The sequence below is a fragment of the Ricinus communis genome, chromosome 4, assembly GCF_019578655.1.
Source record: "Ricinus communis isolate WT05 ecotype wild-type chromosome 4, ASM1957865v1, whole genome shotgun sequence".
In the NCBI taxonomy this organism is placed as follows: Eukaryota; Viridiplantae; Streptophyta; class Magnoliopsida; order Malpighiales; family Euphorbiaceae; genus Ricinus; species Ricinus communis.
In genome coordinates this window covers 14624314-14638361 of record NC_063259.1, presented here as the reverse complement: position 1 = coordinate 14638361, position 14048 = coordinate 14624314, and the positions used below count along the sequence as shown (strand labels likewise).

General features: G+C 32.7%; 1 protein-coding gene and 1 pseudogene across 1 annotated transcript; one reads left to right on the top strand and one right to left on the bottom strand.

Moving 5' to 3' along the window:
• Window positions 1-7437: 7437 nt before the first annotated feature.
• LOC8267564 lies at window positions 7438-9261 on the bottom strand. The gene is made up of 4 exons (XM_002528108.3): window positions 9108-9261; window positions 8702-9009; window positions 7865-8008; window positions 7438-7766 (listed from the first exon to the last, which is right to left on the bottom strand). The coding sequence occupies exons 2-4, from the start codon at window positions 8978-8980 to the stop codon at window positions 7605-7607; spliced, it is 585 nt and encodes a 194-aa protein (XP_002528154.1). The 5' UTR covers window positions 8981-9009; window positions 9108-9261; the 3' UTR covers window positions 7438-7604.
• A 3425-nt stretch (window positions 9262-12686) lies between these two features.
• On the top strand, window positions 12687-13952 carry LOC8267563 (annotated as a pseudogene).
• The last annotated feature ends 96 nt before the right edge of the window (window positions 13953-14048 follow it).

The following is a 14048-nucleotide window of genomic DNA, read 5'->3' as shown; positions in this document are numbered from 1 at the left end:
TATATAAAAATCTGACGATGAACCAAGAATGACTGACAATACAAATGATGATCTTTTAACTGAAGAAGAATTAGATTTCTTCGATAAATGCCTAAACAAAAGAACAATGATAGAACAGATGAAGAAGTAATTGAGTCCAACAATGAGCAAGATCAAGATATGACTACAGCCGGGGGGGGGGGGGGTATGACTAAAACTGAAACAAGTCAAGATTTGCAACCCGAAGAGATGCTTGGCAGTGGTCACAGGGGAAAACGTGACAATGTTTTGTTAAGGGACTTTGTCTTACATACTGTGAAAGTAATGAGCCCCTCTACAAAATCACTTGATAATCAGCATTCCTTAAGTAGTCCTTATCCTCTTACACATTATCTGAACTGTGATAACTTTTCTTTGTGTCACCGTGCTTTCTTGGCAGTAATTACTGCAGGAGTTGAACCTAATTCTTTTGCTGAAGCTATCAAAGATAAACAATAGAGAGATGCTATGGCAAAGGAAATACAAGCCTTGGAGGACAATGAAACGTGGACAGTAATGAAATTACAACCGGGAAAGCAAGCAATAAGATGCAAATGGGTGTTTCACATAAAGTATAATGCAGATGGAACAATTGAACGTTACAAGGCTCGATTAGTTGTTCTGAGAAATAGGCAAGTTGAAGAAATAGATTACAATAAGACGTTTGCACTTGTGGCAAAAATGTCTACTATCTGTACTTTTCTTAAATTTGCTGCAGCTAAAAATTGAAAACTTTATTAGATGGATGTGCAAAATGCAATTTTACATGGGGACTTGCAAGAAGAGGTGTACATGTGCATGCTTCCTAGTTTTTGTGCTCACAAACCAAGAATGGTGTGTCATTTGAAGAAATCTTTGTATGGGCTACAACAGGCTCCTCAATGTTGGTTTGCGAAATTAGCTTCTGCTTTAAAGAAATATGGTTTCAAGTAATCTTATTCTGACTACTCTCTCTTCACTTTGCAACAAAACAAAGTGCAAATAAATGTTCTTGTTTATTTTGACGATATTATTGTATCAGGTAATGAACACTCAACTATACAAATATTTAAACAGTATTTGAATAGTTATTTTCATATGAAGGATTTGGGAGTCTTGAAGTATTTTTTGGGCATTGAAGTTGCACGTAGTTCTAAAGGAATTTATTTGTGTCAACGGAAATATGCCTTGGATATTGTTTCCAAAGCAGGTTTACTTGGTGCTAGACCAGTTTCTTTCCCTATGGAACAAAATCATAATTTGGCAATGGCAAAAGGTGATTTTTTGCCTAATCCAGAAAGTTATAGGCAGTTGGTGGGTCGACTTATTTACCTTTCAGTCACTCGACCTGAATTATCCTATTGTGTGCATGTGTTAGCTCAGTTCATGCAGCAACCCCACAAAGAACATTGGGAGGCAGCCTTGAAGTAGTTCGTTACTTGAAAGGGAAACCCAATCAAGGTATATTGCTACGGTCACAGAATAATCTGCATCTTTCTGCTTGGTGTGACTCTGATTGGGCGAGTTGTCCTCTCACTTGTTGTTCTTTGATAGGCCGGTATATTTAACTTGGTGGTTCTCCCATTTCCTAGAAGACTAAGAAGCAACAGATTGTTTCTCGGTCATCGGCTGAAGCAGAATATCGCTTTATGGCTATGACTACTTGTGAATTAAAATGGTTGCAAAGTCTGTTACTTGATCTTGGTGTACATCATTCAGCACCTATACAGTTATATTGTGACAGTTAGGCAGCCTTGCATATTGCCTCAAATCCAGTATTCCATGAACGCACCAAACACATTGAGATTGACTGTTACTTTGTTCGTGCTGCAGTTCATCATGGGATTATTCGACCAATGTATATTCCCACTGGTTCTCAGTTAGCCGATATTTTCATAAAAGCATTGAGTGGTCGTCAATTTGAACATCTCCTTTGCAAGTTAGACATTCTTAATCTTCATGCTCCAACTTGGGGGGGAGGGGGGTGGTAATAGGAAATAATCTCTGTATATTAGCTGTATAGTCTTGTAAAGCAAGAAAAATATTTCTTGATTAGGTAGAGATTTTCTTTCCTTTATAGATGCTGAATTTATTCCTGATTCATAGGACTGTAATGCTATATATATATATATATATATATATATATATATATGTGTGTGTGTGTGTGTAAGCTTTCTTCATGAACAACGAACACTTTACATTCTCTATCAAATTCTGTTTTATTTTGAAATACTTTTCATTAGATTTAAACTCTAGAGCATTTTATATATTATGTGGTTGTCATAATCTAAATTTAGTTGTTTGTGATATGGCTAATTCATGTTCTAATGCTATTACGTTTCTTGGAGTGACTCAACGCTTATACTCATTATCTTCTTCTTTTACAAAATGTTGGAAAATTTTGCAAGATCATGTTTCTAATTTAACACTTAAGCCATTGTCAAATACACGTTGGGAAAGTCATATTGAAAGTATTAAAACAATAAAACTCCAAACTCCATAAAAAAAAAATGCTTTATATCAATTAGTAGAAACTAGTGAAGATCCTATAACAAAAAGTGAAGCTATTTCTTTAGCAATACATGAGATTGAAAATCCTGAATTTCTATTAGGAATGATTATTTGGTGTGATATGTTCTTTGTTATTAATTCGTTTAGTAAATATTTACAATTAAAAAGTATATATCTTATTGTTGCAATAGATCAATTGAAAGGTCTTCTTTCTTTTTTCAAAATCTATCGAGAAAATGGTTTCACGTTAGGTTTGAGTAATTTAAAATATATGAAAATAATTTTTGTTTCCTTTATAATGTATCTAAGTTAAAATTTCTTGATGATGATAATTTGAAGAAAAATTGTTCAAATTTAAAAAACTTTTTAAAACTTAATATGCTTTCTGATATTGATGGTTCATATTTATTTTCAGAAGTAAGCTTTTTAAAAGAAATTAATGGGGAAATAAAAACACTAGTTGAGATATTAAATTTTATAAAAAAGATAGAATTCTTTTCTAAATGCATAGATAGCTTATAGAATACTATTAACCATTTCTATTACGGTAGTGTAACACCCGGAAATTTTATATATGTAATAATGAGTTTTTATTTAAGTTAATTTTAGCTTTATTTTTATTCGGTTTAATTGGAATGATTTAAATACAAATTTTGAATGTTCATGTTAGATAAATAAATGAGTTATTTTCCTTATCCAATTAGTTTGATTTTTAAGGAGTTAATTAAATAAATTATTTGAGGAATAAATTATATTTTTATTTGGTTATTCAAAATTTTTCCAAATGTATATATATATATATATATATATATATATATAAAATTATATATTGAAAAAAAATTATGGTAGAAATTGTAAAGGATGTTTATAAAAGAATTTTGAAGAAAATTGGTATTATAATTGATTAGTAGTATTAAATTTTGAGTTGGAAATTGATTATTTAATTTAATTGTGTATAGGATTTAATTGGAGGATTATTTTGGAATAAGGATTAAAAGTATAATTTTATTTTTGTGAGGGTTTAATGGAAATTTGTGAGTTTGGTATTTTCGTAAATAAATATGTCGGTCATGGGTATTTTTGTAATTGTGTATTTTCAATAATTCGGTTTTGGCCCAAATTAATTAGTTAAGGGCTTAATTGAAAGGCTAAAGAAAAGTTTAGGGGTTAAATTGGAATTTTGCTGGATGGAATTGTAAGTAATTAAGAAAGTTGAGGGACCAAATTGTAATAAGAAAAAGTTCGGGGGCCTAATGTCGATATTGAAAGGAAAGAAAATCGGGGAAAAAGAGAGGTCGGGAGAGAGAGGCAGGAAGGAGGCCAGCCAGGGCCAGGCGTCGATGGCCACGGCTAGCAGACCAAGCGGCTCTTGCGAGGAGGAAGATGGCCGAAGCTTCCTTGCCGCTTGGTGCCGATCGACTCCTCTCGCTCTTGGCTTTGTTTTGGCGGCAGCGGTGTCGACAGTGGTGGCCAAAAACGGAAGATCCGGTGGAGAGAGAAAATGGAGGTAGCCGAGGTTTTTCAGCTTTTTCGGCGAGCTTCGGCGGAGGATGGACGATCGGAGGACATATCCCGACTCTCTCAGCTCAAGCTTCGCGATGGCACTGGTTTCGTGGCAATCGGGCTCCGTTTGCAAATCGACGACCGAGATCGTCCGCAAATCTCTCCAGACCATCAGGTGTCAGATCGGAAAATCGGAAGTGGGGATCATCGTCAGCGCGTCGTTGTGAGTCTGATGGTGTGTCCGGATTGTCGATCGGACTCCGGCGGCCGGAGGCGAGTAGACCGAGCGTCTCGGTAATTTTCTCTGGCCGTTGATCTTGGAAATTCTTTGATTTAATTTGTGTGTCTATTGATTGTATTGAGTATTTGATGATATTTGTAAGTCATAAATAATTGTCAGTTTGCCTGCCATAGTCGTGTTTTTGTACTGTGTGGCGGAGTCGGGAAATAGTGAAGTTTGGGGACCCGACTCCCGTTGTTTAAATTGTTGGATATTTGGAGTGTTTTTCTGGCAGGTCCTGGACCCGTTTTTACGGGGGTAATGTTCGTGTTGTAGGGGAGGTTCTGCCGGATTTTCGGTAGAATTCTTCTGAGTCGAGATTCTTAGACAGTTAGTCCTAGGAGTCTAGACCTAGGATTAATGATCGATTGTTTCAGCGTTTTGATAAATTGTTTTCCGTGACTAGATTGTCCGTTTGTTCGGCTCGCTCCAACCGAGGCACCGGAGCAGAGCTAGGAGGTCGCCCTAAACCTGTGAGTTAAAGTCATTTAATCATTGCACTATTGCTAAGTCTGATTTTAATATGCTATTTTGGAAGTTTATGCTTAATATGATTATTAGTATCGCAACGTAAATAATTTTACTGGATTATTAATTATTGAAGATAATATAAGTATTATTATAGTAATGTTATAATAATACCAAATATAATCAGTTTTCCACATGAGTTGCCTGATGTCTTACTCTTAATTGTTAATCGTTATTTTGATTTGGTTGAATGATTTCATTATACAATGATATTTATTAAATGGATGATTGCGTTTTGGGAGATGTGGCTTTCGTAGAACATGCCACCTGGTAGGTTGCATCAGACCGCATCGTAATGATCAAAGACAGGTAATAAGGTTATTATGGATTTGTTTGCCCTGATCGAGCATTGCTCTCTGGGCTGAGTTCAGTTGATTGCCGGAGTTAAGATCCCTGATCGAGCAACGCTCTCTGGGCGCCGGCTTATTTGGAATTCAAGTGTTCAGGCTGGAGGTAAGGACCCTGATCGAGCTTGCTCTCTGGGCGCCAGACCTGTTGGATTAAGAGAGCCGAAAGGCTACTAGAATTGGGGTTAGGGTTCTCTTGAGCCACTCGTCCCGTAAAAGTAAATATATATTTTTATTTATTTATTTATTATGGTATTTGATTATAATGTGATTTGTATTTACGTGCATGGTTTGATATACTGATTTGAATAATCTATATTTTATGAGAAGAATGCAATAGTCCCCAGATTATTTGATTTTAACTCACTCTCGAGACTGACAGTCTCATTTTTACTGTTTTTCAGATTCGTGACTGTTAGTTCTCTCGCGACTCTTATTCAGTAACCCGACTCCTTCATCATCGGGTGATGTATTTGATTTGGTATGTAAATTGGTAAATCTTAGATTCTCCGCAGTAGTAATTAGTAGATGTATCAGTTGTAAATTTTATGAGTTTCGGGTCTCGCCTAATTTTTCTGGCAGACTGAAGTATTTATGTGGAATGTAGCTATTAAGATAATTTGTGGTTTTAATAATATAAATTTGAGATGAGATTTGTTTAAGTCAGTGAGTGTCAGGCTTACTACGGGTTTCGGTGGCCTTACGCCTACCCATTCCCTAGTGCCGGTCACGGGCCCACGGGTGGGGTCGTGACAGGTAGCTTCAACAAAAAATTTCTTTCCAAAATTAAAATTACTAAAATCTTATTTATATTCAACCATGTCACAAGAAAGACTAGATAATTTAGCTATATTATTAATTGAAAAATATTTACTTTTTAAACTTGAATATAAAAATTTAAAGAATAATTACTATTTCTCCCCTGTATTTTTTCATATTATACTAATTACCCCATAATATTTAAACAATATATCTTTTCATCCTTCTACTTTATATTTTTATACTAGATACTAATTTGGTTAAAATTTTCGTTAAACAACTGTTAACTAGATTTGGTTTTACTTGTCTTCTGATTTTTTGTATAATATATAAATTGCCCTTTATAATTTATTTATTATACTAAAACTCCTTTGTCTAATTTTTATGCAACAGTCAATTTTAGTATCTGTATAAAAATAATTAACTAGTGTTGTTTGATTTTTAGCATAACTAATTCTAGTAAAATTTAAATATCTTAAAAGTACTTATATTAATCAAAATATTAAAAACTCATACAATTTAACTAAATTGTTAAAGTAAAATAGATATTATTTTTATAGTTAATTTTATTACAATAAAATTGTAACTTTAGTAAGAAGTTTGAGGATCAAATTCTATATCTTTTAATTAATTTAGTTTTTAATTGTATTAACTTTCAAAATACAAAAAAAATTAATACAATAAATAAAATATAAGGAGTAATTTGTATATTACATAAAAAAATCAAGAGACAAATAGTATAAAACCAAACATAAATTAACGATTTCTTAATATAAATTTTGATGAAAGAGTTTTTAGTATAAATTTATAAAAATCTAAATTAACGATTTCCTATCATAAATTTTGATGGAATGAGTTTTTAGTATAAATTTACAAATTAAAAGAATGAAAAAACATATTTTTAAAATATTGAGATAAATAGTATAATATAGAAAAATATAAAAAATAAATAATAATTACTTCTAAATTTAATTAGTGATTTTACATCTAAAAAAAGGTAAATTTAAAAGGTTTTAAAATTAACTCTTGCATACTGCCATAAAGAGTGTTGAGCCGGCTCTGTTATCATCACTAAGGTAGTGCCAAAATCCAACTAGCAAAACTAATCCCTAAGAAGCTTGCCTTACTCTTTTGACAGAAACACAGTGCACAGATCACATAAAATCCATTTAGGCATTGTCAATATCGAGGGATATCTGTCGTCATGCATGTATGGCCATGAAGTTTACTGAAAAAAGGAAAGAAACCCAACGGATGCGTTCAAAATTATATAATATATATATACACATTATTACTGGGAGTTTCATTCTGCAGCTAACTTCAAATTTAGTATGTGAGTAATTAAGATTTACGAGTACTCGTGCCTTGATTCTATGTAATTACTTGTGTTCCAAGAAATAGTAGTCAATATATAGGGTTACAAAAATTCTATGTAAGGTAGAGAATCATCATATGCATGATCACATTACATGCATAATTAGAGAGATCATATAATCTGCACATGATTCTAAATATCTATTAACAGGAACAGCATTTTTATTTGGGATTTAAAGACCCAGATACAACTCACTGATTGTTATTTATTAACATTCATACGGAGACTTCCATTGATTTCAAGAACAAGTGGAAGGATGGATGGATACAGGGAAGCAGACCAACCTTTAAGCACCAACCTTTTCTTACTTCGCACGTTTTACGTTCTTCATCTTCAAAGGTAGTTCCATTTGCTTCTTCAGGAATTCGGCGTTACTAGCACCACCTGTTAATAATGGCTGCACTTCTGCTTCTTTAGATACGCCATTCTCTCTATATATGTAAATAGCAACTCCTTGTGCTCTTATCTGATTCAATGAAAAAAAAAAAGAAAGAAAGAAAGTAGTAATTGCGAATCAAATCTGCAGTAGAAAATGGATTAGAATGACTGGTAATGAAAACTTACCCTTTCCCATAATTCTTTATCAAGGTTATAAATTTCAAAATCTCTAGAAAGAAGTCCAATGCTAATCGATTTTGTTCCCAGAGATTGGTCTCCGACTTTAAATTCGTAATAATCGGTGCATGCCCAGCTTTTTGCAGAGCGAGCCTAAACAAAATGGGAAAGAAAATATAATAATAATTAAAGTTAGAAGAGTTAAAATCAAGAAAATATTAATTCTCGATACTTAATTAGATTTTATTTATTTATTTATATGTATAACAAGCCCTTAATTTTCTTTTTCCATATTGATTTAAAGAGTTACCATATTTATAGAAGAATAACCGAAATTGTTAAGAAACTATTTTATATTTACTTTAAATATTGGATATTCAATACAAATAGAATAAAATATGTGTAAGATATTAGTTTACATTTCATACTGTGTGAAAAAAGTAATTTCTTTTGTCTTTAATTCAGAATAAAATCACTTTAATTTATTATCATTTAAGAATGAAATTCTATCTTACATTTTATTTTTCAAATTTATTATTTTTAATATATTTTATCTTATAAATCCTTTAATTTGAATGACATATAACTAATTATGATATTAAACATCTTAAATTATATATATATATATTTATAAATAAATACCATGAGGTGAATAATAATAATAATAATAGGCAAAAAAACATTAATACTTAGAAATAAATTATGTCATTCTAATTAAAAATCAGGTTAAAATTCAACGAACAAAAAGTGATTTTAAATTATGTCATTTTAATTGAATTATGACCCGCATTGAAAAACCAACAAAATAAAATAATCCATGCATGTTATTTTATTTTATTTTTTTACCTCAATAACAACCCTGTTCCATAGACTGTATGGGGACTCCTTTAAATAAGCAGTGTTTTGCTGAAAGCATTCACCCCGAAAGTGTATCCTGTCATTAAATGGATACACAGTTCCTACATATTCATATCCTCCGTTTCCAGGATCTGCGCTGTAATGGTGTTTCGTACCTGATCTTGAAACTTCTTGCCAGGGAAAATCTTGAACGTCAACTGCATGTCCAGCAATTATTGTAAAAAAGGAGATCGTCATGAGTATTCCGAAAGCCAAAGATAGCCCCATGATTTCGTGCGGGATACAAATTATATTCTCTGTAACAGAAAAAAAGAAAGAAAAGAATTGGAGTGATAAATGAAAAATAGATATAATCTCTTAGCAAACAAAGGAACTGAAATAATTATGTGGGTACCTTTCTCTGTAACCTAAGTTGGACCTTATGATTACATGTGCTCTTAGTTGTACATATATGGTAACTTCATAACACACACCTGTCCCTTTCATCATCCTCTTGCAGCCAAGTAATCTATCTTAGATATGCATATTCATACTTGCTGATACCAACAACAGAGCTATATGCATTGTCATACTTGCTATCAAGCTATGCCCTCCACATGTACATAACCACATCTCAGTTGTTGACACTTCTATATATTAACATCCTATTGTTGCCATCTGTGTAGAGCTCCTGCATATCCTAATTGTTGGAGTAAATAATGTAGTTTAGACATGACTAAAGGGCTAAGTCTAGCTGGAACCATCCGTTCACAGTTTATAATTAAGGGTTCAAATAGTTCATAGCCGATTATGGTTTAAGTCCATTATTATACCGGTTCAATTTAGATGAACTCTAGTTCAAATAGTAAAAGGAAATTAAGATTTTTAAATTAAAAATTAGTAAAACTATAATCTTGTTTAAAAAAAATTAAATTATTAAATTCATCAGGAATACTTTGCTGTGTCTTTACTTTCAGCTGTTCAAAATTATTGATTGATTGATAAATCATTCTTCTTGAGTTCTTGCAACTCGATGTTTAATTGTAGCCGGCGATTCTGAAATACAGAACCATACACACTTGCTAGTGCATTCCAAACAGCATATACTGAATTAAAGCCAATAATATAAGGATAAACCTCTTTTGCTACAGTTATAGAAGCCATGATAGTAAGAGTTGATCTTTTCGAAACCAAGAAACATCAGCTGGATTAACAACAGGTTGTGTAGCGTCAGCGATGGAATTAATTGTTTCGGCAGGGACGGATTGTGTGCCATCAAATGGTGGCCTAGTCCTTTTCTTTTTGTGTTTCTTTTTGGGTCTCCTACTCCTCTGTATACAAAAGAAACTGTTATTCATTATTTTATCATGAAGCTTATGATTAAGAAGATATTCTATATCCGTCCATGGAAGTAGCATGTGTTTCAGAAAGAACATAGTTTTTTAAAATTAAACTTTATAAGACAACACACTCTTTAATCTTAATATTGTTGCTGTCATTAACATCTATTCTATTGAAGTTCTTATCAATATCAAGCAAAAGAGGAACATAGGACTCAATATTTGGATTCAGACATACTTCCATCCAACCCTTGTTTCAAAAGAAGTTGCCTCAATAATAAGTTTAAATTATTGCCTTTTTTGAAGAATAATTTAAACAGTTATTAATTAACTTACTAATAGCCAATAAGAAATGTGTAGAAATATTGTTGTGATTCAAACTTTAACCCTTTGATTAAGTCGTATGCCTGCAAATTAGAATCATCACTACCATTGTGATAACTTCTTTAATATTGCCTTCAATTTAGTCCAAGTCCATTTTGGAGTCGCCATGGACTTGCAAGTATGGAATAATTTGACAAACATGCTTGAAATAATTTCTCTTACACCAACGTGCAAGAGCTTGCACATGAACCTTATCAACACTTGGTCGCCAATTTCAAAGTGGCTAGTCTTCTATACTACATTGGCCTTCAAGTTTAAAGTAGCCATAATTATGGCTGTCTACTACGATAGTGACAAAGTTTAAAGTGGTTATAAATATGGCCTAAAAACTACATTAGCCTCTCTCTTTAGGTTCAACAATTTTTATTGTGAGCTTATTGGATGTACTTGGGTTCAAGAGCTGGAGAGTTATTTTTGCAATTCTATTTTATACTCTTTAGACTAATTAATAGTTTTTGCTTCTCTCTCACTCTCGCGGATGTAGACTTATGCCAAACCACGTAAACTTATATCTATTATTTTGTCACTTTATTTATTTATTTATTTTATCTTCCAAATTATAAATTTTAAATAAAATATTTTCGATATCTCTTAGAATTTCCTTACATATTGTATTAGCTGTTCCAGGAATATAAAAAAATGAAATAGATAGAAAAAAAAGGACTAGAGAAATGTGAGATATCAGCTACTAAGAGACCAAAAGGAGACCGGTTAAGCATGCTCTTGTTAATAAACCCCAACAAATCCAGTTCTCTAACTCACTCCAAGTTTATGGGATGTTATTCCTTGACATGTTCTCTACTTCCATGATTGATGATGCTAATGATCTTCGTATTCATTTTTATCTTGTGTGCCCGCCTTATAGGCAGGACGCCTCTCACTTTTGAATTAGACAATCTTTAAAATTAAAACAAATAATATTATTATTTTATAGAATCAAAAAATCTTTTAAAAAAAACTATAATATTAGTATTTTGAAATTGTCATTCTATTTCTAATCTAATTCTTATTTGTTATTTCTTTATAGAACTGCACTATATGCACTCTTATGACAATACTTATAATAAAGTGGTCGTAAATATTTACTTGTAAAATAAACTTGGCAGTCAAATATGACTAAAATATAAATAAAAAAAATATACATTTTTATCATGTTTTAATGCTTCTAATGAAGCATATAGTTGTTTAACATTGTAAAAATATTTTCATTTCTGCCAATGATATTTTTGTCTATTGAGTGATATTTTTTATTTGAACTGCTTAGTGCTTACTGTCTTAATTTTCTGGTTGCTCATTCTATTACTACAACAATCTGATGCTCACTTTAATAATTTTATAAGTTCTCAAAAACTAAGTTTCAAATGTCTTGTTAATATCACAATTAATAATCTTCAAGATCGTTCAGTAATGAGGTATATTATGACAATCTTTAGTGACTTTATAATAAGTTGATCATCAATGTAAATAAAATGATGCGAAACCATATGATTTTTTTCATAGTATTTTTTATTCTAAGATATATAGGTGAATACATCTTGCCTAAAATTGGAGATACTTTTCATGTCATTAACACTAACATTATAAAACTATCAATTATTTTAATCACAAAAAGACGATTATTCTTACTATATAATGAACTATTATGAAAGAATTTTTTTTCATAAAAATTAATAATAGAAAATATGGTCAATTATGAATTTAAAATTTCGAAAGATATATAAAAAGAAAGTATACTAATAAATAAATATACGTACTGAAATAATTATAGGTTCTTTTTTTTGATAAAAAAGGTAATTATATTTGTAATCTCCATCTTTAATTTTAAATTAAATAATTGAAATTTTATTAAAAACTTAAATTTAAGATTTAGAAAATGAAAAATTCTAGCATCAATTTAAAAATAATGAAAAAATTAAACTTGTGTGCCTAACCTTGCTATGAATATTAGAATTTACTAGTTAGCTATGAATATTAGAATTTCTAGTAAAGTATAAAGCAGGTCTCTTATCAATTCTATTTATGGCAAACTGTATATAGACTAGTTGAGAATGCAATAAATAAGATTCCATTTGACAGATGTAGTTGTGATTATCCATCATATTTATTTTTGAAGTAACACACTAAAAAGATAGACAACCAAGAGACTAAAAAATTAGAGAATTTTCAATTAAAAATTGACGATTTAACTCCTCCACAGTACTCGTTATCTCCATGTCTCAGAGATCCATTGTTAATGCCTACACTCAGTCACGTAACTCTGAAACCTCTTCTCTCAGTTTCATCCACCTCCCTCCTGTAGACCCACCTTCACCTGATCAGTATCAGTCATGTTTAGCTTAATATATCTCCTCATCGACGAACACAAGCTTCATGTTAAGCATGCAATTGCTAACAAACTCCAGCAGACACAGTCGTCTGATTCACTCCAAGTATCTGGGACGTTGTTCGTTGACATGTTTTGTACTTTCATGATTGATGCTGCCAATGAGCTTCATATTCCTTGTTATCTTTACTTCTCATCTCCAGCTAGTTTCTTGGGGTTAATGTTACATCTGCCGGTTCTTGATACCCAACTCGCCACTGATTTCATCGACTCGGATAGTGATTTCATTGTGCCAAAAGACCCTTCCACCAGTTGATCATACCAGTTTTTGCCAATATTTTTCCCCCACAAGTTTTTCCTACGTATGTTCTGAAAAGGAAGCAAGATGGGTATTACTGGTTTATACCATGCATGCAGGTATAAGGAGACCAAGGGTATAGTTGTTAATACATTTCAAGCGCTAGAAGAATATGCCATTAACTCGGTTTCCGCAAGTGGGTTACCGCCAGTTTACCCAGTTGGACCGGTTCTTGACCTTGCTGGGCCGATCCAGTGGCATCCGAATAGGGATCAACATCATAGAATTTTGAAATGGCTTGATGATCAACCCAAGTCATCTGTGGTGTTCTTGTGCTTTGGGAGTGTGGGAAGTCCTAGCATCTCTCAATTGGAAGAGATAGCTATTGGGCTCGAGCGGACCGGATTTAGATTCCTGTGGTCCATCAAATCGGCCTACCGTCTGTTGTACCTTCCAGGCGAGTATGCAGATGCCAAGGAGGTATTGCCACAAGGGTTTCTAGATCGGACGACCAATATTGGGTTGGTTTTGTGGGTGGGTTCCGCAGGTGACCATCTTGGCTCACCAAGCAATTGGTGGATTTGTATCGCACCGTGGGTGGAAGTCAATACTAGAGAGCTTATGGCATGGCGTACCGATTGCCACATGGCCACTTTATGCAGAGCAAATGAATGCATCTCAATTAGTGAAAGAGTTGGGATTAGCAATTGAGATACAGAGTGGATTACAGGAAAGAGAGTACTGATTTGGTGTCATCAAAGGAAAGAGGGATAAAGTGTTTGATGGAAAGTGATAGCGAGGTGAGGAAAAGGGTGAAAGAGATGAGTCAAAAGAGTAGAATGGCTGCAACGGAAAATGGATCATCACATGCATCTTTAACATCCTTGATTGACAAATTAGCAGCTGGTATTTGAATGACAAGTATTTATTCCGCTAACCAAAATAAGCACCTTAGTTTCTGCAGTGAACTTTGTTTGATCCTTGGCTGCAAAGTTCAATATCACTCGGCTA

Bases quoted from the DNA above. Each gene is read 5' to 3' on its own strand.
- LOC8267564 (XM_002528108.3), bottom strand. From the start codon at position 8,980: ATGGGGCTATCTTTGGCTTTCGGAATACTCATGACGATCTCCTTTTTT. The intron at 8,009-8,701 runs GTAAAAAAATAA...CATTTTGTTTAG, and splicing joins GGAACAGGGTTGTTATTGAG to GCTCGCTCTGCAAAAAGCTG. The intron at 7,767-7,864 runs GTAAGTTTTCAT...TCATTGAATCAG, and splicing joins ATAAAGAATTATGGGAAAGG to ATAAGAGCACAAGGAGTTGC.